This window comes from Benincasa hispida, chromosome 11, assembly GCF_027475165.1.
Source record: "Benincasa hispida cultivar pf3 chromosome 11, pf3_genome.v1.1, whole genome shotgun sequence".
Lineage (NCBI taxonomy): Eukaryota > Viridiplantae > Streptophyta > Magnoliopsida > Cucurbitales > Cucurbitaceae > Benincasa > Benincasa hispida.
Genome location: NC_143488.1, coordinates 74,304,750 through 74,332,077, shown reverse-complemented (window position 1 = coordinate 74,332,077; position 27,328 = coordinate 74,304,750). Strand labels below are relative to the sequence as shown.

Sequence of the window (27,328 nt, the reverse complement as noted above, 5' to 3'; positions counted from 1 at the left end):
TATGGTTAAATCCCAACGTCAACTGCTTGGTCAAGAGAGAACCATTTTTCTCAATCTCTGACTTAGTCAAGAGAGAACCCTTTTGCTCAATCTCTGACCTTAAACTACCTACGTGCATGTGGTTATGAGTACTGTCATACCTTAGGTACTACTGGTCAGATACCTTCTCAATGTCTCTCAGTATCGAACTGCTTGGATACCTTCTCAATGTCCCTCAATATCAAGCTTATAGTAACACTAGTCATACTATGACTTACTCTTTAAAGCATGTAAAGCTAAACGCATGAAAACATGTCTTTAAAGGTACTAACGCATGTTTTGTGTATATGAACACACTTAAATAGTTTTTCAACAAACTTTCATATATGGCATGCGTTTGAAAATATAAACTCATAGTTTGTTTGGAAAGCTACTTTGTAAAATAGCTAGCATAAGAATAATCTTTCTTAAAATCATTGTGATAACTGGCAGAAATGCCAGTTATTTTAAGCCTTATATTTAAAATTATGAGGGCTAACAAGTAGAAAATGCAGTAATAATACTTAGAATTTGTGAAAAATTGAGTTTTGCGTCGATTAGCACCTAAATCCTCACTGGCCCCAATATTATGCGTTATTTTGTGCCAAAGTGTCTATTTTTGTAGCTATCGCAGGAATCAAACGCATATGCTGGAAATAAGCAATCACAATCAAATGCATACGTTGAAGCCAGGCGACCGCAAAGACAAACGCATGCGCTGAAAACCGAGCTATCGTAAAGACGAACGGATGTGATGATCGTATTCGTCCATCGCATGGAAGTTACGATGATCAAATGCGTCCATCGCATGGAAGTTACGGTGATCAAATGCATCCATCGCATGGAAGTTGTAGTGATCAAGCGAATGCAGTAATCACTTGGAGATTACGGCCACTGAGTGATAACCATAATAGAAGGGCGATCGCAAGATGGGTAGAATACATTGATACTTCAGTTGAATCAAGCTCAGACGCATACCTTGAGAGTAACAACAAGATAAGATGATGTGACATTGCCCATACTACAACAAAGGCAGCAGTGAGACATAACGCAATCATGATAGCTGTTGGCGTTTAAACTCTATAAATAGCCCATTGGATCTTCATTTCAAAGTATCTGAACTTCTGCCTTAAGGTAGAGGTTTGCGATCACAGATGAGAGCATGAGCGAGATTTTCAGTGAGAATTCTTCATCTCCACAAACCAGACCGAGTGATGACTAGAGCTTTCGTTGGAGATAGAACTTGAGAGAGATGTCTCCACCATCCCTCCATGGCACCACCAGCAGCCTTGATGCAGAGTCTTTCATTTCTCCTCTAACCTCTGTATTGTATTACATTTTGGCTTAAGATATTAAGACATTTTGTAATCAATACATATCTTGATTCCTTCAATGTCGTCTTCTTCATCTTCTTTATCTTTATCATCGTTTACCTTCATCGTTATTTTATCAAAGGCGATCGCATACTTAATCGTGTAGCCTAGAGAAAGGATGCATGTAGAAACCCACCGAGAGGTATGCGTTGTGCGAGTATAGTGAGTTAATCTTCTTTTCTTGGTGAAAGGGTGTAGCAACGCTTGTTGATAGGTTGTTGCAATGCTTGTCTATGAGAAAATTAGCTGCATCTACCTGCCTGAGAAGGTAAGAGATGGAACGCACTAAAGCAAAGTATGTATTGTTCCTAGAGATAGGCACGGTCTTATGCTCGACGCACCCATGCACTATAGAGATATAGTCATGCGGCTGACCACCGAGAGGTGTGCGATGCGTTATTTTGATGAACTGGGATTACTCGATCGATTTAAGATAATAAACATTACTATGCGTTAACGGTTGTTGTGTATCTACCAATTCTCATCGCAAGTCTTCTATTGCTCAATCTGTTTAGTTAGGAGTAGGAGTAGTGTGTAAATCCATTAAACTTCTTCTTTTTACTTTTATTCATCGCCTCAAACATATTACTTCACAAGCATTATTAAGTGACAAGTCCCTATGTTCGACCTCGGATTACCCGAGAAACTTGCATTTTCGTTATACTTGGTGAGAAGGCAAGAAAACTTGTGATAGGAATGCATGGTCATTGTATACTAGATTAATACATTTTCATTCCAACGCATGACCTCCGACGCATGGGTATAAACGCATAGCTTAAGCATGCAGCACACACAATAATTGCATTCATTCCCATCATTATCATTCCTACATCTAACAAGTTTTTAGCGCCATTGCCGAGGACTTGGCAGCTAATGGTTTGTTAAGTTCTATGTTTTCGCAGGCACCCTTTCAGTCTTAGGCGTATTGTAGCTTGTGCGACCAAGTTGCAAACAATATTTGAGTAAAGGAAAGACGCCAAAAGTCAATGTTGACCCCGAGATAGAAAGGCTATTTGTCGCATGAGTTGGAAGCAGTCTTAGGCGCATGTCAACTATCATGCATCCAACAATTGTTGGAAGCTCCAATGGTCAGGACAACGAGTCTTGACCTAAGCAGTTGAGATCAATCTCCTGCATGGAAGGCTCCTTGCAGTGACAACACTCCAATTTCTCCAAGGAAGTCTTCTACTCTATCTTTACCTTGCTTTCTTAGTTTAGTTTATTTTTATTGTTATTTTGGATATGCGACTGCTTCCTTGGTTGTGGTGTGTTTGCTCCTTGTAGGTACGATAATAACTATCCTTGGTGCACAACTATAATGGAAGAATCCTCCACATCCATCAATGCATGGCTTCGATCGCATGAATTCCAACGCATTGTCGCATGCGTTATTCTACTTAAGGTTCCTTTCTTGTTATCTTTTATGCATTATTCTTTTGAAATTCTCCTTGTTCGATAGCGGTCCTTTGCGCATCTATGATGGTACAAATAATTCACCGCATCCGCGAATTAAGCATCGCAAGGTTCTCCTTACTTTTAATACCTTCTTTGAATTTTGAAAGTCTTAAGTTTTATTACGCGCAAACCTTTGTTTAAACATTTGTTACCGCATTCCTGTGAGTTTTCTTTTAGCTTGCGGTGAGAATGCTGCCAACCTCTAAGTTTGGGGGTGGCAGCGGTCTCAGAGAATTGCGTTGATTACATTGCGATCTTTTATAAAAAATAAATAATAAAAAAAATAAATAAATAATAAAAAAAATTGGAATAACAACTCCAATGTCAACGCAATGGGGAAACCTATGTTGATAAATAGTTAAGTTGTGAAAGACACTTGCCCATAGTTCGATGTCCGCATGACACCCATGGGGGCAAGCCAAAATGAAGGTAAGTCGCCAGGATCAACGCATAAGCACAACTCCTCTGTCTGACGCAAGCCAAATTAAGCAAGACAAAAGTTGAGTTGAATATGGAATGCGACCGAAGTTGGATGCCATCATGACACACGTGGGGGTAAGCCAAAACGAAGAGCGTAACCAGGTTCAACGCCGCATTCGAATAAGTAATCGCATAATCTTGAATTGTTTTGAACGAAAGCATTCTCAAGAGCTGAACACAAAGTTGCAGAGAATGAATAAAAAGCTTTTGAGCAAAGGCTTGTTGACTTTAAACTTAGAAAAGATCTCTTTGAAAAAGCAGCCAAGGTGGAAGAGAGCATTGCGGTCATGGTTAGAGGTACGAGTAAATTATATTCTGAGAAGCTGGTCATCGCAAAGAAACGCCGAAAAGTGAGGTAAGAATTTCTTGAAGTATAATGCATGCTTGAGGACAAGCACGATTCTAAGTTTGGAGGTGTGATAATTGGCAGAAATGTCGGTTATTTTAAGCCTTTTATTTAGAATTATGAGGGCTAACAAGTAGAAAATGCGGTGATAATACTTAGAATTTATGAAAAATTGAGTTTTGCATCGATTAGCACCTAAATCCTCACTGACCCCAATATTATGCGTTACTCCGTGCCAAAGTGTCTATTTTTATAGCTATCACAGGAATCAAACACATGCGCTGGAAATAAACAATCGTAATCAAATGCATGCGCTGAAGCCAGGCGATCACAAAGACAAATGCATGTGCTGAAAGCCGAGCTATCACAAAGACGAACGGATGCGATGATCGCATGCGTCCATCACATGGAAGTTGCAGTGATCAAGCGAATGCGGTAATCACTTGGAGTTGCGGCCACTAAGTGATAACCATAATAGAAAGGTGATCGCAAGATGGGTAGAATGCGTTGATACTTCAGTTAAATCAAGCTCGGACGCATACCTTGGGAGTATCAACAAGATAAAATGATGTGACATTGCCATACCACGACAAAGGCAGCAGTGAGACATAATGCAATCATGATAGCCATCGGCGTTTAAACTTTATAAATAGCCCATTGGACCTTCATTTCAAAGTATCTGAACTTCTACCTTAAGGCAGAGGTTTGCGATCATAGATGAGAACATGAGCGAGATTTTCAGTGAGAATTCTTCATCTCCACAAACCAGACCAAGTGACGACCGAAGCTTTCGCCGGAGATAGAACTCGAGAGAGACGTCTTCACCATCCCTCCATGGCACTACCAGCAGCCTTGACGTAGAGTCTTTCATTTCTCCTCTAACCTCTGTATTGTATTACATTTTGGCTTAAGATATTAAGACATTTTGTAATCAATGCATATCTTGATTCCTTCAATGCCGTCTTCTTCATCTTCTTTATCTTTATCATCGTTTACCTTCATTGTTATTTTATCAAAGGCGATCGCATACTTAATCGTATAGCCTAGAGATAGGACGCATGTAGCAACCCACTGAGAGGTGTGCGTTGTGTGAGTATAGTAAGTTAATCCTCTTTGCTTGGTGAAAGGTTGTAGCAACGTTTTTCGATGGCTTGTTGCAATGCTTGTCTATGAGCTAATTAACTGCATCTACCTACCTGAGAAGGTAAGAGATGGAACGCACTAAAGCAAAGTATGTATTGTTTTTAGAGATAGGCACGGTCTTATGCTCAATGCACCCATGCACTATAGAGACATAGTCATGCCGCTGACCACTGAGAGGTGTGTGATGCGTTAGTGTGATGAGCTGGGATTACTCGAGCGATTTAAGATAATAAACATTACTATGCATTAACAGTTGTTGTGTATCTATCAATTCTCATCCCAAGTCTTCTATTACTCAATCTATTTAGTTAGAAGTAGAAGTAATGTGTAAATCCATTAAACTTCTTCTTTTTACTTTTATTCATCACCTCAAACGCATTGCTTCACAAGCATTATTGAGTGACAAGTCCCTGTGTTCGACCTCGAATTACCCGAGAAACTTGCATTTTCATTATACTTAGCGAGAAGGTAAGAAAACTTGTGATAAGAATGCATGGTCATTGCATACTAGATTAACTCATTTTCATTCCAACACATGACCTCCGATGTATGGGTATAAACGCATAGCTTAAGCATGCAGCACACATAATAATTGCGTTCATTCCCATCATCATCATTCTGACATCTAACACATGGTTTCTTTAAAAACATTGTAAATACTTAGTCCCTCACAAATTTTAGGACTACTCCTCAAAGGTTGATATGCTTCTAGTAATAGTGTCAATCCTATGGATACAAAAGCATATATTTAGCTATTAGCATTGGTCTCCCTCTTGAGATTAACTCTTAAGTAAGCCTTGCGTTTAGCCTTCACCTAGAGGACCTTCACTCAAACACATACTTGGTTGTAGGTCTAGTACTTAGAAATTTCCTTGAGACTTTGGCTCTTTCTATGCATCTAACACCTCTCATAAACGCATCCCCACTTGTGTAACCACACTTGCTCTAAGTGTTCCTTCAGTCGCACATGGTCATCCACAAAGGCCTTTATACGTCCTAGCCTTCAACGCAAGTCTTCTCAGCCCACACAACAAATCCAATGCATAGGAGTGTTCAGCCCTTAGTCTGCCCGAGCACCTACTTTGAGCTGCCAACTTACTCAACCCAAGCAGCTGCCTACTTATTCATAAAATTCCATATTCGACTTACATCATTAATAAATCAAATTCTAGAGCTCATCTCAAGAAATTTCCTTCTACAAACTTGTTTAGAATTGTTTAGGAAGCTTATCTTAAACTTTCAGGTTCAAACTCTCTGTGGTTCATCCTGAAACCTCAATTCTTAATTGACGGCCCAGATTCACCTGTGAACTGAATCTCTGGTCACTTTTTCCCTTCTCTGGCATTATTCTGGTGAGATCTTCTTCCAGTAGTACCACCTGTGAGACTAGACTCTCATAGCTTTCCAAAAGCACCAAGATCTCTCAATTTGCACAGAGGAATTTTTCAAACTAAGTTTTTTAAATTCAACCTCCCTTTTATACTGCTTCCCACCGTTTACCATTAATGCTTAGCATGACACCTTCAGCTCAAGTGGAGTTAAATCTAGTGCTTATGACAGCCGTTGCCCCTTGAGTGAGTTAAGACTGATGCTTCACCTACTAACAACACAGGCTTCCAACTAGGTTCAACGCACACCTTAGTTCTCACGCAAACCTATTCCAACGCATCTGTTTTATGCCTTGGCCTCCTCTCGACCTCAATCATCATACATTTAGCCCTTTGAGATTTGTATAGCCTGACCCACGTAAGCTCTACTCATCGCATGACAAGCTTGACCAACGCATAGCCAGTCTTACTTCAGTGTACAGCTCTAAAGCACACTGAGTAGCCAGCACTAAACGCCTATCCTGGTTCGCTTGCACACAAGCCTCAATCGTTTAGCTCTGCACACATCACATAGCTCTCATTGTCGCTCATCGTGTAGCGCTTAACCCATCTTCTAGCGCATCACGTCCATCGTCCAGCACTCACGCCTATCGTGTAGCGCCATCACTTAGCGCTTATGCTTATCGTGTAGCGCCATCGCCCATCGTTTAGTGCTATCGTCTAGCTCATCTTTAGCACTGCAAGTAGCTACACGATCATCTACGCGCACAACGTCTAATTCCCAGTGCCCACACTCACGCACACCTGATGTTGCCGCATGCATTCTAACCTCTTAAGACTTAGCTGCCGCATGCCTTGTCCATGCATAATATTGCTTGCTCTCAACACGCTCCTCTTAGCGTGCACAACGAACGCATGGTTTTTCTTCACTCGGCCACACTTGGCTTCCTTAAGAGTCCAACTAACCTCAACAAAAGGTAAAGCCAACACATGGTTCAACTCCAATGCCTAGCACAAGGCCAATGCATGGGCAAACACTTAGCCAATTTTCTAGCTTCACCCAAGAGTCAAGTTTCCAAACTTAAACATTTCTTCTAGCTCTTCATCCTTTTCCCTACAATTAAACATTGATTCTCACATTAACCTACTCACCATACTGGTCTCAATAGTGAACATACACAAGCAGAGAAATTAGGGCTCAGGGTATACAACTAGAGTGAGATAAGAGAGAGGGAGATAAGCGAGAGCAAGGCAAGCGAGAGCGAGATGAGCGAGATTAGCGAGAGCGAGACTTTAATAGTATGTATTGTTAGTGATTTTTTAGTACGAACCTATTTTGAATGTTCATACAATGCAAGAGTAATTTAAGATGTCAAAATCTTTGAAAATTCGTGAAGTTGATAGGTTTTCCGGGCAAGTAACCAGCCTGCCCACGTTGCCAATGCCAATAAGATTGTAAAGTAGAAGCTTACCGAAAGGCAGTTAGAGATGTTCAAGAGAACAGTTTTTTGGCGATTTGTAGACATTGAACTTGTATTCAAAAGCTCACTAATCCACCATATGTTATTGAAGGAAGTGAAGAAGTCGGGAGCGAACTCGATTAGTTTCTTTGTCAGAGGAAAGGTCGTTAGATTTTCGAAGGACGGTTTTTTATTGATCACTGGTTTGTGGCGGTCTCCTACGCGAGTTGTACGAAGTAAGAAGTCTTCACAAGAACTTGCGACGAGGTACTTTAGTAATCAATCGACCTCAGATGCATTCCACTTGAATTTACTGGAAAAAGAATACAAAAAATTGGTATTTGAAAACGACGATGATGCTGTTAAAATCACCCTAGTATATTACATAGAGGTTGCAATGACGGATAAAAACAAGCAAAATAATGTTGTCGATCGTACTCTATTTGATGATGTTAAAGACATAGTTACTACAACAATCTTGATTGGGGTACAATTATTTGGTAGAGGACATTCAACGCCCTGAAGACTGCACTAAATGACAAGGTTGGTTTATACAAGGAGAATGTGAGGAGAAATAAAAATTATGTTGTGAAATACTCGCTCCGTGGATTTTCCCTAGAATTTCAGTTAGATGTTCCTTAATTTAACTTTATCTTTGGTTTAACATTAACATAGTTATAAATACGAGTTGTTTGGATTTAGGTGTGGACGTACGAGATCCTATCGTCGATAGTAAGGAACGTTGCCACTCAAAAGAGCAAGGTAGCTGTGCCTTGTATATTACGGTGGTCATGCTCCCACTCAGTGTCATTCAAAGTACTCGAGAGAGACATTTTTTGAGTCTAAAAATGTAAGTATAATCCAGCCACAGTATGTTTTTTCAGTTGTAAAATGTACACTAACCATTTTACTGGGTTGGATCCTTAATGCAGACAAAATTCAAAGAGGGTCTTATCGTGTCCAATGTTGAGAAGGAGTTTCGGGACATCCCAATTGATAGATGAGTCGTAAGACAAGTTCACTCCGACACCAAGAGTTCAGGGAGCTCTAATAGTTCAGAGACTGGCAGTAGTTCAGAGAACAGTTCAGAAGGTGGGGAAGGTGAACAGCAGGGTAATTCATAAGGTGGAATGAGGGACGACGAATCTGATGGGGACCAAAACATCCACCAGTCTACTTACACCCTAGCGAGGATATGTTTCATGATGTGCTGGTGGGTACATCCTAAGCCTGAGGAGGAGTGTTCTGTCCCGGAGGAGGATTGTTCTGAGCTTGAGGTTTTGGGCTATAAGGAAGGAGTCAATGTTGATCCTGATATATATTCATACCTGCGGAGCATTGACAGCTCAATATCGAGCTTGGATGCCCTTGTATCGAACCTGGAGATGGACACAAGAGATATCATAGCACAATTGTCAACCATTTTGTCTCTATTACAGTCTATAAAGGATTCCACAGTGTTTGAGGTGGCGAGGTCCCCTACTCTATAGATAGGCCACGATGCTACCATGTCACCCATCCCAACTTTATCTCGATCACCCACCCAACCTGTACCTAAGTCACCTACCCCATCTCCACCTAATCACCTAACCTACCTCTACCTCTCGATTCATCTGTACAGCTTGATATCATGGCCTCTTCTGACACCATACATCTCGATTCACAGGTATGATCATTATATGATTCGAAAATTTCTTTCTTCATATTTGTTATTTGACATGCTCACCATTTTTTATATTTATGTAGGTTATGATCGAGAGTCGAAAAACAACACATGAGACAAAAGGCTGTTGATAAATACACACCTCTGATCGAACCAAAAAAAAAAAACAAAAGAGAAGGAAATTAAGGTTCAACTTCCTTCAGATCATCCAAATATTAAGTACCCTTTCCCTAGGGTACCTACGATAGAGTTTAAAGCGACGATCCAGTACTTCTTGGAGCATGAGGTTCCAGCTGTTGTATTCATGGAAATGATGAATTGGATTGCCGATAAGAATATGGACAACGAGGTTTGAGAAAAATGCAGTTCAGCCATTATCCAAGTCCTTTTTCCAGGAGTTTATCGAACCAAGTTCATGGGTTGAGTGTGACGTAAGTTTACGATTCTTGTCCTTTTTACCAAGTATATACAGTTTACTCCCCTCTCCTAACGTATATCTTGTTCTAAATGCAGATCCTAAATATACTATTTCAGTTCATAAAAGATAAATTCTATAGGCGACCAGACATGTGTATGGCCAGCTTCACCATCCTGCCAATTGGAATAACGGTAACCATTTATTGCACTTCTGAATAGGAATACGTTGGTTGACTACTATGTGTTTTTAATGTTCATTTCGCTGTGTAGAGTCACCTAACTTCTCGAGATAGGGTCTACAAACATATTAAGAATAAGTTAACTTTGCATGCTGCCATTGTATGGGGGGAAGAGACGTTTTCGGATTATGTCATGGGTAAATTCGACATCAAGTGGTCAGATATGGACTTCGTGTGTACGACAAAAAACATCGATCAACATTGGATGTTGATTGCATTCGATCTAAATAAAGGCCGGTTGTTCGTATTTGATTCACTACCATCCATGACGTCGAAGAATAAGCTAGAGTCTTGCCTTGAACCGTTGACTTACACCCTACCATCGCTTCTTCGCTACTGTGACTTCAAACGTTGGAAGTCGGACATAGAAACGTCTCATTGGAAGATATCCCGACCTACCTCTATGAACACATAACATGGGTCACTAGATTGTGAAATATTTGTTGTAAAATTCTTATAACATTTAGTGACTGGTAATGCCCTATCTATAATCACTCAGGAGAAGATGAGTCACTATTGAATGCAATTGGCATGTCAATTGTGGACGAACACTTCATATTATTGATGTATATGTATATTATGTATATTATTGATGTAATTTTACTAACATGTTATTTAAATTATTAGTGTAGAACTAACATGAATAGACAAACATTTGAGTAACATAAATAGACAAACTTGAGGAAAGTTGTGTAAGTGATAGTGAGATTAGCGAAAGCGAGATCCAGAGAGAGCGAGACATTTCCAGAAACATTCATGAATAGCCAACAAGTTAATTAAACTTATAAAAGGGAAAGTGAGATAAGTGAGACTTTCGAAGAGATTCATGAATAGACAAACTTTAGTAATTAAACTTATAAATGAGACATTATAAAAGGGATTACAAGTGATAGCGAGATTAGCGAGAGCGAAATCCAAAGAGAGCAAGACGTTTGCAGAAAGATTCATGAATAGCCAACAAGTTAATTAAACTTATAAAAAGGAGAGCGAGATAAGCCAGACATTTGAAGAGATTTGTGAATAGACAAACTTTAGTAATTAAACTTATAAGGGAGACATTATAAAAGGGATTACAAGTGATAGCGAGATTAGCGAGAGCGAGATCTAGAGAGAGCGAGACATTTCCAGAATGATTCATGAATAGACAACCACTTAATTAAACTTATAAAAAGGAGAGCAAGTTTAGCGAGAAATGCAAGAGCGAGATGAGCAAGACATTTCAATCGACCAATACATAGAAAATTACAAGTGGCACATAGAAAATTATAGTTTTGAGGATTACAAGTGGCACATAGAAAATTACAATCGACCGACATTTGAATCATTTGGATTAGAATCAGTAGGTCGCCCAGACGTGAGCTGTTCATTACAGTTTTGTCGATTATGCCCGTAGTTCCAACACCTACCACATTTTATTTGTATGCAGTGTTCTTCTCTTAATGGTATTCTTTCTACTCTTCGTCGCCCGACTTGTACCACTCTTCTAGGAGGTACAATATGTTTTTCCACATATGCCAGTGGTCTTTTCCATTCAAATATGTGACCAAGTGGATTTACGGATTTTGCATAAGCAGCCATGAGGAAGTCAACGCTATAGAATGGACTGCACAAACCTCGGATGGGGATGTTTCGTTCTTGCAGAGCCACAATTGCATGCGAACATGGGATACCGAGTGAGTCAAATTCCTTGCACGTGCATTCCTTCGTATGGAGGTTCGCAATACCGTCCAATCGATTGTCCTGCACATTGATCCTATAACAATCAATCAGCTCAACTCAATATCGTCTACACTTGTCACACTCAGTTGCTAATCGATTTTCACAGCAATCCAGCTGTGACGTTGCTCAAGATGCCCAATAATTTCTCCATTCATAAAACCATGAACTAATGAGGCCTCGAACATGTTCCAATAATCACATTATGGGCAACTGTCGATATTATTTGGTCAACGAATTGAAACGCTCTACACTATTGGATGCCACGTTATCATATCTTCATTATGTTTGGTAAACACGCGCCCACCTTTCAAGACCAATATCCTCCAAATATTTCGATACAACACCATTTCGAAAAGTACCTAGTTGGTTCCAGTGTTCTTGGAACTCTAACATGCAAAATACCCTGGTTGCATCCTTGAACATCACAATAATCATATTGTCCTTAAAGTTGGAAAGATTATTATTTTCTAGGTGGTATGTGTACAATCCATGAAATGCCATAGGAAAAACTGCACAAATGGCATTGCCAATAGATACAGCTCGATCAGACACGAACTCCAAGTTAGGGGGTTCTCTAATGGCACACTTCAAATTCGATATAAACCACTTCCAAGCTCGATCAGTTTCATTGTCCACTATGGCATATGCTAGTGGGTAAACTTGGTTGTTACCGTCCATGGAAACACCGACCAACATGGTCCCTTTGTATTTTCCTTTCAGATGCGATCCATCAACAGTTATCACAAATTGACAACTTGAAAAACATCTAATACAAGGCCCTAATGCCATAAATATGTACTTGAAATGGACATCATTTTCAAGTTCGATTTCAAACCTTGTACCTGAATTCTCCATTTTTAACACTTCACCATATGCATGTAAAACAGCGTACGACTCTTCTGGAGTACCCCTAGTTAGAGCATAAGCGGTTTCCCTTGCACGTCATGCCTTATCATAACTTATGTTTACGTCGTACTCTTTCCTCATATCCTCAACGATGTGACGAAGTTTATAAACATGTCCTATGTCTGTAAACTTATCTTTAATTAGTTCACCAACTACTACAACCATTGCTTGTCTATGGTCATGATTTAAAATTTCAATAGAACATATGTGCGACCGCATATACTTCGTGATCTTAAATATGTCACACCCTGGAATTTTCACTGCACGAAGGCTCCACTTACAATTATCCTCTATACATTTGACAGTAAATAAAGACTTAGTTGACTTCCTTACCTTATATTCAAAATTATTACTTATGGACAGAATAGACAATCTCATTTTTAAATCACTCTTACTCAAGAAAAGTTTACCAACTTCAATATCTGTCTCAGATGCATAATCAATTCCTCTCTATGACATGAAGACGTGGAATTCAATCATGTTGATCTCTCATTAACAGCCACTGAAGGTCTATGCACCTCTGAAGGACTACAATCCATAGAATTCAATCCTACTGATCTTTCATTATCAACCACGAAAGGATCACACTCTTCTGAAGGACCACAATCCATAAAATTCAAGCCTACTGATCTCTCATTACCAACAACGAAAGGATCATGCTCTTCTGAAGAACCACAATCCATTGAAGTAAGTCCTCCTTGTCTCTCATTACCAAGCACAGGTCCGTTACATTGAGTTTCTCTTTCTAAGTCTACTGCATGAATGCTGTCATTGTCTATTGATACTGTTGAAGGTTGAGTGTTCATAGGCAATGGAATATTGTCCTCTTCTCAATTAAGTTCAAATGATACCTCGTATTGTCTGTCTACACTTGTACCATTATAATTCATATTCACGTCTCCGTCGTGATATGATTTAGCATTACATATAGTTAAACTCTACAAAGATCTTCCCAGAAAATAAGGGAGTGAACATCACCGTCATTCCGTATGCACTATGAAAGGGCTTCAAAGTCAAGCTTATATTTAGCTCTCATAACAACATCAAACTCTGAGCAACTTACATTTGCAACCCTATAAATGTGAGCTTTAAGTTCTTCATACTTCAATGTAATAGGCACAATGATTCTTGTTAGCTCGCCTTCAACATACAAATTTTGGTTCTCATCCCAATGACCTCCATATCGAATTAGTAGACACTTTTCTATCATCCTACAAAGAAAGAGAACATTTCTTATTAAGTAGATAGTAATACACATGGATCTCTCTCGCTGTCGCTCCCAATTGCTCTCGCTCTCACGCTGTCGCTCTTTCTCGCTCTCTCGTTGTCGCTTTATCTTGCTCTCTCCACCTTTCTCGTTGTCATTTTTTCTCACACCCCTTTCGTTATGTTATTTACATACCTTTTTTGAGACCACATTCCTACAAACACCAATGAAATCAGGTTCAAGAAAAGTCTGTTCTGTTCTGAAAACTCCGTTTGGTTCCGAAAAACTTCATTTTGGAAAACCTCATTTAATAAATCTCCGTTCAAAGAAATGACAGTTCAAATGAAGTTTAGATTTTAAAGAATTCACCATTACATGTTTGTTGTGTGTTAACTATTTTAAGTTGTAGATAGATTTCTTGAAAATTGTCAAATCAATCATACAGTGACAATCACATCACGATGGAAGATAGACAGACAGCGAGAGAGAGATCCACGTAGTGAGAGCGAGATAGTTATGGACCCAGATATTAGGTCATTGACAGTTTTTTAAAAAATCGGGTCCATGCCGTGATAATGTCAGCAAAAGATCAATTGACAGTTTTTTAAAAAATCGGGTCATTTGGCATTATGGACCTAGATATTAGGTCATTGGACCAAATTTCCCCAATATTAAATGCATCACTCATCTATATCTTTCTTCTTCCTCCTCTTCAATGACCATGAACTTAACACCAATAGTTTTTATTCTATGTTAACATCTACTCTCCATCAACCTTATACCATTAACACTCAATGTTACTGATATCAAACATAGGATAAGTAAACATCAATCTTTTTCTGCTTCACAGTTCGATTGATTACTCTCGATTTTTGAACAAGCTATGCACTCTCAACTCATTCTTTGTTTGCCATTTATTGAGGTATTGCAATGAAGATTTACATTTTTTTCGTGGATTTAGAGCAAGACAAAAAATGCTTATAATCGAAAGAAGACAACCATACATCTTACCCACAAACGGACAGAGGATTAACGATCATGTAACTATGCATAGCAATCGCTAACATTAATTAATGATCACATACTTGTGGAAATGGATCACTATGCTACATGTTAGCAATAAGCATATATGTGGTTACCTTTAGTGGTAGGCAATCGCATATCTCAAAATGGAAAACTATCATTGACCACATGGTATACAATCGCTAAAAACAATAATTGGCATGTCATTGTTGACCAAATTTGTTACTAATAATGATTTTTAACCAAAATCTTACTGTAGTTATAATATATACTTTATAATTATTATTAATGAATAGGTTTTAAAATAATTTTGAGAATAGACGCTTCATATTGTTTTGAAATTTATCAACAAATGAACGAAGAAAAAACGAAAGTGAGAGAAGTGAGTTAAAAAATAGTTTTTTTTTTTCTTTTTTGAAAGAGAGTAAGTAAATAGCTTTCGAATATGTTGTAGCTTTCTAATATGTTGATTCTTAATGTCACATGAAATATAGATAGGAATTTTGATTCTCACATTGACTTAAATAATCATTCAAATACAATTATTGCTCAACTAGTTAACGCATTACACGATATTTGAATCCCAAGTCTATTATTATTGTACAAAAAATAAACATAATAAAATTTCTTCCCAAACTCCATTATGATACATATAATAATGTTTCCAAAATGCTATGGAACTTGCCAAATTTGCAAGACTTGCACACATTTTATCAAGACTGTCTTTTGAAAAAAGAGTATTCACATTGAAACCTTTGCACATTAATTTATGCCAGAAGGGTTTATTCAGGGAGCTCATTCCTTCCTCAAATTATCAGAGTTAGAATCACATAAAAGAAAGAAAGCCAAGGTAAATAAATATAACATTGGTAATTTAAAAAAACACAAAAAATTCAGCCAAATTGGAGTTTATTGATATTTTTACAGATGTAGTAGGATGTTAAGAAGAAACCTTGTTAAATCATCAGTTAAGGGTGGCTTCTTCAGAAAAGCTTTTCCCATTTCTGCTTCACCTTTAACTAGATTTCAACTCCTTCCCTTCTTAAGCCGTATCGGACTGCCCGGAAAACACCAGAACCGGGTTTTTCTGTTCCTCATATACCTCTCAACTGCATCCTCACTGATTTCGTCAATGCTATTACGCTCACTGATTGGTTGCTTTGCATGATCGTGTGAATTTTGATCTGAATGCAGGTTTTCTGTTGTTCCATGGTCGATGAAACTCGATATTGTGTGGTTAACTTCAGCAGGTCCAGGGGGTAAAAATTTCTGTTCTGGAGATGCTGGAACTATTTTGTTGTGGTTGACATCCTTGGACAAAGAATTTGATGATCCTAAACGCCTGCAATACAATTCAATTGATTATGCAAATTTGCCAAACTACTGAGATGCATTTTCATTCCAGAGTTTTTATATGTTTCCATGCCCCTCGGGTTTTTGTATGTTTCCATGCCCCTCCTTAAGACCCTAATAAAATGGACCCCTTTTCTTTGCCTAAATCAGTGTAGATTTTGATACATACTCAACTAATCTTATAGAACAACCGTTTGAACTTGACCAAAAAAAAAACTGATAGTGTGTTTAGGGTATTGAGTTGAGTTCTAAAATTTAGAGTTAATATGTTGGAGTTAGGAAGTTTGAGTATAGGATCTGTAGAGTTGTGAAGATGGAGTTCCTCGATCAACGTGTAAAAGAGAGAGGGGAAGATGGAGTTCTTCCTCATAAATGTGCAAACTTCAATAGCGAACATTATTGAAGTTGGTGGTGTTAAGTTATTTAAAACCGATTTATGAAGTCAGTGGGCCAAACACCTCCTAGGATATATTCAATGTCACAAGTAGATGGTAACCAAGTTTGACCTTATAGCCTAAGTCTAGATTTACTGTTTGTCTCTTGGATCCCAAGACGTTGCTTTGGCAACACTTAAAAATAATTCAGCCTTTCGGGTCGATCTGGTGGGTTTTCACAAGGAAGGCAGCACAAAAGAGGGTTGAGGATAAAAGATTCATCATTGGCTAAACATTAATAATAGCTATACAATAATCCATAAAAATTAGTTTAACTATGATAGCATGATCCAGATATATAACAGAAAAATGAACTAAACATGGAGTTTCAAGAACAAACTCAGAGAGAATAATGTAAAGAATCCCAGACCACTAGATGCCATCTGATTCAAATATCATTTGAAAGCATTCTTTTTTTTTTTTTTTCTATATCAGTAATTATTTGTGTCATATACCGTGCACCTCAACTAATTTCATGGAACAACCCGCCTAACCCAACAACATTTAGGTGTTAAGAAAACTCATAGGAGTCGCTTGCATAGATTAAACTCATTTTTCCAAAGCCCTTTACTGAACTTGTGATCCTTACTGACCACTAAGGCAAGCTATGATGGTTTTGAAAGCATTCATTGTAAGAGCAACAAAGAAAATGAAGCGGTTCAATCAAAATTATTACCTGGAACTACGGTTAGAGCTAGTTTGAGGTGGTTCGTCTGAAGCTAAGACTTCCGGATGAACATTGCTGTCTTTGGAAGTACTTAAGTTCTTCTCAATATCCTTATCCATATCTGGAGGCCTTTCATCACTCAAACAAGAAGCAGCCTTCGCTTCAGTATTGAGTCTACATTTCCTCATCATATTAATGACCTCATCTAAAGTTTGCAGAGCTTTTTCCACCTCTGGACTGATTATAGAGATTCTTTGACCCTTAAAGTTACACTTTTCTTCAATACTTTTTTCTAAAATGTCATCTTTATCCTGATATTCTCCTTCTTCTTCTTCTTCTTTATCATCCCTACTTTCTTTGCTATCTTCCTCCTCAATCTCCCCAAAAGATTTTGTTTCGTTAATTTGGATGATACTTTTTGGGGGCCCATTTGCATCATAAATGGCATGAACCTTCTGGTCTTCCATAGAGTTTTCCTGCTGCTCTTCCAGCTGTTCTTCTTGAAAATGATGCATTCCAGCTTGATCGATTTGATAACAGCGTTCTTTTTCTTCGAGTGCCTTCTCTTTTTTATTCCTCTGGTAGAGAGCTTCACTTATACGAGTGTACAGTGGGTCATTCAAAGCCTTCATAAAATCTTCATCAGATTTGAACATAGAAGACACAACCTGCAATATTATTGACAATTGAATTTTAAAAATTAAGCGGAACATAAGAGTAGAATACTTGCATCTCAGGTAAATTTTGAAGTTTATTCTACGAGTATCCAAACCCTCTTACACATGAATTATTTGAGTATGCTTGGTCATACCAAATGGAAAACTAGGTAATTTGAAAATGAGAACTAGAAGAATAGAGCAACAAATAACATGATTTTGAGGATTAGTTCCTGATTATATTGGGTTCGAAAAATGTATAACCTTTTGATAGAGACGGAAACCACTGCCAATGAGTTGTCTTGAGACGAAGTTAATGAGCGATGGGGGGACAAAATCCAGCTTCATGTCCATGTTTGCTATTGTCCTGCAAGATTTTTCACTGTTCAAGTTCCTTGTGATATGGACTAGGTATTAAAAAAGGATTTTTCCAAACAAGGAGTCAAGGGCAATAAATTTTTAAGATAGGTCTCTTTCCAATTCCCATGGTGGTGCATTATAGCAGATGGATGATAATTTTGATTCTCAAGTTATTTTACAACCCAAAATGCACTACAAACTAAATCTTAGAAAATTCATGACAAAAAGCTATTTATAGAAGAGATTCTAAATAATTCTGGCATAGCAGAATCAATAACTTTATTCTAATAAATTCTTGTCCCAAATGAGCTATTTTATGCCATTTCAATTGCAAACTTCAATAACATTTGAACTGCTTACAAAAATAAATTTGGTAAGGTACTACTCGATTCAGGTTAACTTATACATTTGTTTAAAAAAGGGTTAAATTATACTTTTCAACCTTGCACTTTTATGTAGAAGTTTCTACTTTATCCTCATCGTTCAACTTATCAATTCCAGTGGTCCTTGCTGTTAATGAAGATTAAAAAATTATTGTCTAAGTCAAGATCACACCAATCCTTATCAACGGTACATCAATTTCTGATAATGTTTATGTTTAACTTCATTTATTAACAACAGAGTTAGCTGGGATTAGTAAATTAATGTCAAAGATAAAATAGAGAGAAACTCCTCACCGGAAGTAGCTCCTGTTATCTGTCACCTTCTGTAGAGCAAAGCCTCCCACAACATCGATCCTTATAACGTCATCTGCGTCCGGGATAGCATGCCTGGTGAATCCATGAGTAGTTACATCGATGCTGTCCAGATCAGATATCTGAAATATAAAAAATATAAAAAAAACCAATAAATCATCTTTGTATTCAGATTTCAATCTAGAACTTTGCCCCAAAAAAACAAGGAGCATTAAAAAAAACATACAAACAAACTTCCAAGTAGTTGACAGTGATTTACATGGTTTAGAAGATCTACAACTGCATAAACTTAATGAAACACTTACCGAGTTCAGAAGAACAACGATAAGGTCATCCTGAAAGTACTCAAATAAAAAGTAGTGTACAACAATCTCCCTGGTTGACAGAGGCCATGAAACCTTCACCCTTGCTTTCAAAAAATTAAAAGAAGTTCAGTATTTCAAAATAGAAATGAGACGTGATGAAGGATGTTGACATGTTTGTGTGTGTGTGTGTAGTAAGTGCCAACCGTACAGCTAGACAAACCTTACTAAAGCAATCTGTTCACCAATCCGTATTTTCTGGAGACATTTGCTGGTGAGAATTTTGAAAGATGGCAAACTAAATTGAGGCCACCTGAGGGAGAACAGTGGAAAGAGGAAACCAGTGACTAAAACTCCTACAAACGTCATTCAATCAATTCATTGTTAAGAGTTAATATAGAACTCCTATTATTCAGTGGTTCGGCTATGGCCGATGCCATGATGGTGGGTTCAAGGTGAATTAGGGTGATTTTTTCATAGCCAGATGAAGTCCCCTAGTAATAATCTTATCTATTGTTGTTTCCTGAAGCTGGTCTTTGAGTGAGTGAAGTCGCATTATGAATTGAGAAATAGGCCACTTCAGATAAGATTCTTAATACTCTTCGTGCGCACGTGCACACACACACATATATATATATTAAAAAAAAAAAAAAGGAAGAGATAGAATAACTGGATGCTGGGAAGATCATTCCAACCAAATACCATTGACCATCCACAAAGATGTTTTATAATAATTGGAAGGAAAGTTGATAAGAACAGAAAGAACAAAAGACAAAATGTAGAGTAATAGAATTTAGCTTATGTTTATCTTATCGACTTCAGTGCATAAGAGAAGCTTCTTTTACTTGTTTCTTTTTTTTTTTTTTTTCGCAAACTAGTACATGCTTAGCAAACAGAGATTAACTATGTTTATATTAGGCATGCACAACTAGACATCTTTTCCAAAATACACAAAAGATCAAAAATTATGCCCACCATCTTTTATAAAGTTCAGACTCCCAGGACGTGCACAAACCTGCAAACAAATAAGTGGGAGTTGTGTCCTGATCATTAATCACATTGAGGTTATAGGTGATATAACAAATTCAAATTTTTAGGATAAAATCAACTATTTATCAGTAACACTTACAAATATCAACAGGCCCATCTACAAAGCCTTCAACAAGTAACGTATGATATGGAGTGCCCTTTGGTCCTTCACGATACATAACTCGAAATTCTTCATCATCGTGCTTTATCTGGAACATTGAAAAAAAAATTATCACAGAATCCACATGCTACCCACCTGTTTCAAATAAAATTGGCTTCACGGACCCTGAGACAAGTTGTATTATACAAGAAAATTTTAACATTTTCTGATATGTAGGAGTAAGAATCAGTTGCGACAATAACTACACAACTTGTCAAAGCTTCAAAACTTCTGCAAATTGCATGTAAACATAATTAAGGCATTTGGCAAGGTTTCACCATATACAGAGGCAACAAAGATCAACAAACAAGTTGTCCCCCAATACCTCTGTCGGGGGGAGGAGGGAAAGAATAAAGACAGATCATCAGAATGTTCTTCCTCCCCGCTTCTTTTTTAAATTTAACAATTGGGGATACAGGTAACCTACAAAGTGATGGAGACTTTAGGTATAGTAATTGATTTTCTTTTTATTGGATTACTTATCCAACTTTCCCTCTTATTTTCTGTGAAATGAGAAAACAGAATTTAGACTTAAATACAACAGAAACAATGAAGATGAGATTTCAGAATAACATACTTTCCATTCAGAATGCACCGTCTCTGAAGCCCTGCTGCTATCATTATCATTACTTGAAGCACTTCTCATCATGTCAAGAAAATTTGATACTTCAGCAGTTCTTCGTGCTACCACGTTCTCACTAGATCCTTCAACATATAAAAGAAATATCAGCACCTCCAGAATGGATGGCTAAACCAACATGATGAGGACATACATAAGCTCAAGATGTCTAAATATCTTGACCCATCACCATCACCAACCTTCAGTATCATGTTTCAAATTCAAACGACAAAGTTGATTTGACACATGGGATTTAATAGACTCCTGGTTTGTCAGATCAGGAGATGCAAGTGTTTTGTCTAGCCTCTCCCTGTACTGTGTGATTTTTTTCTTTTTCGCCATCTTGCATTTGAATTAAAAAAAGATCAAAACGTCTTCTGTCACTGTCAGAAGGCTCCAGGCAAAAAACAAAATTCACCTCGTCTTCAGAAGCACCTCCTGAAGTTTTATACGGATGGTGTGTTAATAAAGTTTCGTGAAATTGAACCACAACAAGGAAAATGCATCATCAGTATGCTTCAACCACATGTTTATTGAAACTTTAACACTTACTCAAACTTGATTGATTAAAAATACTATAAACAGATTATTTGAACTTGAGTTTAAATTTGTAGCAGAAAAGTAGAAAGTGGGTTTAAGGAAATAATTAACATGCCTTGTTGACACCAGATGGTGCAAAATTAGTACGTTTAAGAAGATATAAACAGCTTTACATGACAATCAGATCCTTAGGAAGAAGAAGATTACTTACAAATTATCAAAGAAATCTTAACAGTGATCGTGCAAGTTCCAATCTAGCCAACAAGCTCATAGGAATCTGGCTTATTAAGTTTTTCTTAAACTCAAAAGGACTCTCTAAATGCTTAACTCATCTAAGAAAATAAGAACCGCTTGAAGGAATTGCACATGCCACTTAAGCAAACTCAACATCATCATAAATAGCTTTAGTTATAAAAGTAATTCATACCAACCAATAAAGCAATGAAAACACACACAAAAGATCAAAAGAAATCCATTCACACGTATTCAACACAAAAATCATGGTTCAAATAAAAGCTAATTTCAATGATGACATAACACCCCCTTCTCCCGAGAAAACGGCTTTTCAAAATTCTCCTTTTCCAAGATCTACAGAAGTTTCAGGGCTACAATAATTCTTAGAAAATCAAAGCACAGTAAACACACGATATCTACTGATAATGATCCAAATTATTCGTAGCAAGCTGAACCAAAAGACAAAGCTCAATAATGCAAGAAAAAGGGAAAGTACTCAGATGAAACTACAGTAAGAACACTCCAAATTCTGCACTATTGAAGCTATTTGAGGATTGACTAGTCAACATATATAAACATCTCAACTCTTCCACAATAAAACCCGATAAAATTCCCCGACAGTCAATGCAGATCTCAATAAGATTTCATACAAATCACATCGGTTATCGCTGAGGAGACAAAGCCAGCTGATACGAGCAAACCCAGAAACAGGGTCAGGGGCAAGCGTTCGTTTCGCCCTCGGGACTAACTCACTCCACCGCTAAATCACACGTTTCAAGAAGTAATCGAATCCAGCAAAAAAAGGGTATAGATAGAGAGAGATAGAAGAATAATCATAAGAAACCCAAGAAGGGTTGTTAGAATACGCTAAGTTAACCCATCCCCCATGGCAAGAACTAGTAAAAATTGAGCAGCAACCATTTTTCGAGATGGGGTTCAAGGAAAACAGAGAAATTGATGAACAGTGAGTGATTTGGAGCAAATCAAGAAGATGGGTCCTCGAGAAAACTATTTTGGCGAAGGAAAAAGAAGGGAAAGGAGAGAAAGAAAAAGGAATTGGTGATTTGGCGCGGGGCCATGTCTTTGTAATATTCGAAGGAAACGTCATTCAGTGAATGAATGAATGATGGTCACGTCGTTGCCTTTGTTCTTACGCTGAAATTGGTTTTGAATAGTCAACTCAATTCAAATTTCAACCTTCCCTTCTATATCTTTTTCCCAATCCCAATTCCTATTCCATTCCCACTGATTTCTAGGTAATCGTCGTGGACAAAGATTGGAGCTTTTAAATCTGTACATTTAGTTTGGTTAGTTTGTGAGTGTGTATTTATAGCCCCCATCTTTGAAAATTTATAGGAGTGTGTATAACTAAGTCAATTTTTTTAGTATTAATTGGAGAAGATTTAGGGATGATGAAAAGTCTTATAAGTTTAGATCTCTTTTAAGATTTGATATCCAACAAGATAGGTGAAAAGATTTTTCTCCCTCTTTTTTGGAGAGTGGAGATTAAGATTTTTTCCCTATACCTTCAAGAAATTATTTAAAGACGTTGGTATAACGTGTTTAGCAGTTTTATATCATTGAATGTCAAAGATAGCGACAATGTGATAGCTGCATTAAATAATTTTCTTATGACTCGATTATCTTAACTCAAACTTAGAAAAACTATTAAATGGAGTCGTTTTAATTTAACTGATTCAGTAATCGTTGAATTTGAGTTGAAAATTTATGTCATTGATATAGATTTGAAATATCCTTGAGAATTTTTCCCTTTTATGTTTATCAATGTAAACTTACTTCTAAAATAGCAAAATCAACAAAATGAAAGTTACCAAATTTTATGAAAGAGATGCACAATTGTTGATGTAATAAATGGAGGTTTAGAAAGAAGGATTTATTCTTAGTTTCTCTTGTTGAGAAGGATTTCTCTTATGGGAGAGAACTTTGAAGTATACTTTGTTTCTTTTTATTAAGCTATAATAAAAAACTTTTGTTATTAGACTTCATTTTTTAGAAAATAGGCTTGAATGAATAGTTTCTGTCTGTATAAATAGGGATACAATAACCAAAAATAGCTAACAGATCTTCTAACAAAACCCAACCTCACATATGGAAATCCTAACAATTTTTATAATTTAATGTCTCCCCTCAAACTCAAGACGAAATGGTAGAGACCAACTTGAGTTTGCACAATAGCTAAAGAAAGTGGCCAGAGGGGCTTTGGTGAAGATGTCAGTCGGTTGCTCGGTTGTAGGTATGGATTGAAGGCGCATAGTAGAATTCTAAAGATGATGACAGACAAAGTGGCAGTCAGTCTCAATGTGCTTTGTTCGTTCATGAAACACATCATTATGTTCTATCTGAATGACACTATGATAGTCACAATGAAAAATAGGCAGAATTTTGAGGAGCCCCATGTCAGCCAAGAGCCAACGCAACCATAAGACCTCGAAAGGTGCATCAGCAAATGCACAATACTCCGATTCAGTATTGGATCAAGATACAACCGTTTGTTTCTTACTCCGTCAAGAGATGAGAGAATCACCCAAATAAAAGCAATAACCTATGGTGGATCGTTTATCCGTAGGATCGCCTGCCTAATCAGCATCAGAGTATCCAAACAAGACCAAAGAGGATTTAGAGGAGAATTGAAGCCCATGTCCCAGTGTACCTTTAACATAACGTAGAATACGAAGAATAGTTGTGAAATGAATAGTGCGGGGAGTGGACATGAATTAATTGACAACATGAACTGCATAAGCTATGTTTGGACGAGTTACTGCCAACTAGTTGTCTATACAGTGTTGGATCCTGGAGGGGAACACCATCAAAAGAGGTCAGAAGAACATCGGAATCCAACGGTGTTGGTATTGTGGCAGAATCAGTGATACTTGAACAAGCTAAAAGATCTTATGCATATTTCGCTTGAGATAGGTAGTATCCATCAGAGCATGATGAAACCTGAAGACCAAGGAAGTAACTGAGTGGTCGCAGATCTTTCATCTCAAAATGTTCTCCTAGATAGTGTCGAAGATCCGAAATAGTCTGAGGATCATAACGAATAATGATCATATCATCCACATATAACAGGAAGAGAACAATTCTACAGGAAGTTTTCCTAGTAAACAGGGCAGAGCCATGAGTACTAAAGGTAAACCTAAGCTGAGTAACAATAGTATTGAAGGTTTCAAACCAAGCACGAGGAGCTTGTTTGAGCCCATATAATGCTCGATAAAGAAGTCAGGCCTTTTTTGGTGGAGAGGAGACATCAGGTGGTGGCTGCATATAGAATTCTTCAGACAATGTGCCATTGAGAAAAGCATTCTTAATATCCATTTGAAGAAGGAGCCACTGCTTGGTAGTTGCTACGGTTAACAAACTCCAGACAGAAGTCATTCGTGTAACTGGAGCGGATGTTTCCTCATAGTCAATACCATATTCCTGTGAATACCCTTTGGCCACCAAACAAGCTTTATAGCGTTTGACAGATCCATCAGAACGAATCTTGTTTTTATAGATTCACCTACATCCAATAGGTTTCTTGCCATGCAGTAAATCGAAATACTCCCAAGTGTAAGTCTTTTCTAAAGCCTGGAGTTTCTCATCCATAGCTTGCTACCAAAGAGGGTTAGTACAAGCCTTACTATAGGACTGCGATTCAAATAAGGACATAGTAGTGGAAAAACAATGATAGTCTTATAGATAATAAGGGGTTTCTCATCTGAGAGTGCAATAGAGGGAGAAGATTGATCGAGCTCTGGGATGGGTGGAGTGGAAGCCCCAAGCCCTGGTACAGGTGGAGTGGATTTTTTTTTTTTTTACTGAATTCTTTGTTTTTTAAATAAAATTTTCAATCATGAACCAAGCGAGACCTAATCTTTCATAAATAATCTATTTAAACCCCTTTTAGGAACGAAAATCAAATAAATAGTTGGTGACACTCCATGATTTTTCATTTTTTTATTTAGCAAGAATTAACACAATCATTTTTATTAATACTTTAGTAGAAATTTGAAAGAATAATACTTTTATTTAGATGATTTTAAGTTAATATTAAATAGAATCAAGTGAGAACATTTATGAATCACTAACACAGACTAAAATTAAAGTTTAGAGTTTCAGTTGATTCCGTTATTCGTTTATTTACTTATTTAGGGTTCTAATGGATTCACTTTTGTGAGTATGAAAAAGATCAAGTCATTCTATTTCTATGGTTGTCCCTATAATTAGTAGAAGATTAATATTTAATCTCTACCATTTTAAAAGTTAGAGTTTAGTCCTTAAAATTTGGTAAAACTCTTATAAATAGTCTCCATAGTTTGATAAACTCCTTATGAATAACCTCCACCATAGGACTATTTAGGAGAATTTGATAAACCATAAGATTAAATTCTAATTATAAACCGAAACTAGATTCTAATTTTCTCTAAATTATATGGACCAAATTTGTTATCTAACATATTTCTAACCGTTTTAAATTTATCATGTTTTATTGTCAAAATCAACAAACATTACGTACTACAAATGTTATTAAAAGATATAAATGAAGATTTTTTTTCTTTTACAATATATAGGTTGGGAAAATCGAACATCTAACCTTGAAATTGATAGCATGTACAAATTCATGTCAATTGAGTTATGTTAAGGTTGACTTGACACATAAATGAAAAGTTACCTAGTACCTACCAAAATTAAATATTTAAACAAACGTGAAACTTTCAAATGGATTAGAATTGTCTTTTTTTTTTAGCAATCGTCTTAATTTACTTAAACTTCATTTTTTATTCTAAATTTTACTATATTTCAATATTTTTTAGAAAGAACAATGATTAAAATTAGTTTGTGTATTTTTCTAAGAATAGAAGTTTCATGTATTCCATTTCCACTAATGTATGTGATGGAAAATAAATGTTTTAAAAATCTTGAGAGGGACAAAAATAAAGAACAAAACCAAACCCAAGTTACCAAATCAATTGAAATTCTATTTATAGTTCAAATATGTAATGTGGTCCTTTAATAAATTAAGTGTCAATTTCATTGATTTAATTAAACCAAAAAAAAAAATCAAGAAAAACCAATCCATGTGAGCTCCTAATAGTTTTTGCTCCATATTTATATAATAAATTTTGCCCCATAAATGAGAAAATGACATGTACCTATTTAATTTGGTGTTGAAAAAGGAATAATCCCCTTATATTATTGTACTTTAGATTTAACTCAATTTTTGAAAATATAATATTTTAGTTTATTTGAAAATTTATATTTCATGGTCACAACAAGAAACCACTTTCAATAAGAATAATTAAAAAATTACGACTATAGGCTATATTATAATAAAGTCACAATCATACCCATCATATAAATATATATTAATTACTAGAAAAGACCGGACATTAATAGTTAAAAGACAAATGAACAGTTGAGGGACATAAGATTAGGGTTGTTCAAAAAAAATTAACAAACTCAAAAACTCAACCAACTTGATCTTAATCGTAAGAGTTG

General features: G+C 36.9%; 1 protein-coding gene across 3 annotated transcripts; it reads right to left on the bottom strand.

Moving 5' to 3' along the window:
* Positions 1-15,501: 15,501 nt before the first annotated feature.
* Positions 15,502-22,844, bottom strand: LOC120090292 (polyketide cyclase/dehydrase/lipid transport superfamily protein). Of its 3 annotated transcripts, none has more exons than XM_090306791.1 (12): positions 22,477-22,844; positions 21,471-21,490; positions 21,253-21,394; positions 21,011-21,138; positions 20,374-20,482; positions 20,220-20,259; positions 19,468-19,557; positions 19,248-19,347; positions 18,925-19,064; positions 18,152-18,254; positions 17,241-17,899; positions 15,502-16,119 (listed from the first exon to the last, which is right to left on the bottom strand). In XM_090306791.1, exons 3-12 carry the CDS (start codon positions 21,392-21,394, stop codon positions 15,804-15,806), a joined length of 1,827 nt encoding a protein of 608 aa, XP_090162917.1. In that variant the 5' UTR covers positions 21,471-21,490; positions 22,477-22,844; the 3' UTR covers positions 15,502-15,803. The 3 variants fall into 3 exon arrangements, with proteins under 3 accessions (XP_090162917.1, XP_090162918.1, XP_090162919.1); XM_090306792.1 differs by lacking the exon at positions 22,477-22,844 and adding an exon at positions 21,804-22,267; XM_090306793.1 differs by lacking the exon at positions 19,468-19,557 and having other exon boundaries at positions 21,253-21,490; positions 22,477-22,617.
* Between the last annotated feature and the right edge of the window lie 4,484 nt (positions 22,845-27,328).

What these genes read in the sequence shown, in the direction of transcription:
- LOC120090292 (XM_090306791.1), bottom strand. Translation starts at nt 21,394, where the DNA reads ATGGCGAAAAAGAAAAAAATCACACAGTACAGGGAGAGGCTAGACAAA. An exon ending in TCTGAACTTTATAAAAGATG is followed by an intron (nt 19,558 to 20,219) that starts GTGGGCATAATT and finishes GTTCTCCCTCAG; the next exon opens with GTGGCCTCAATTTAGTTTGC. An exon ending in GAACAGATTGCTTTAGTAAG is followed by an intron (nt 19,348 to 19,467) that starts GTTTGTCTAGCT and finishes TTTGAAAGCAAG; the next exon opens with GGTGAAGGTTTCATGGCCTC.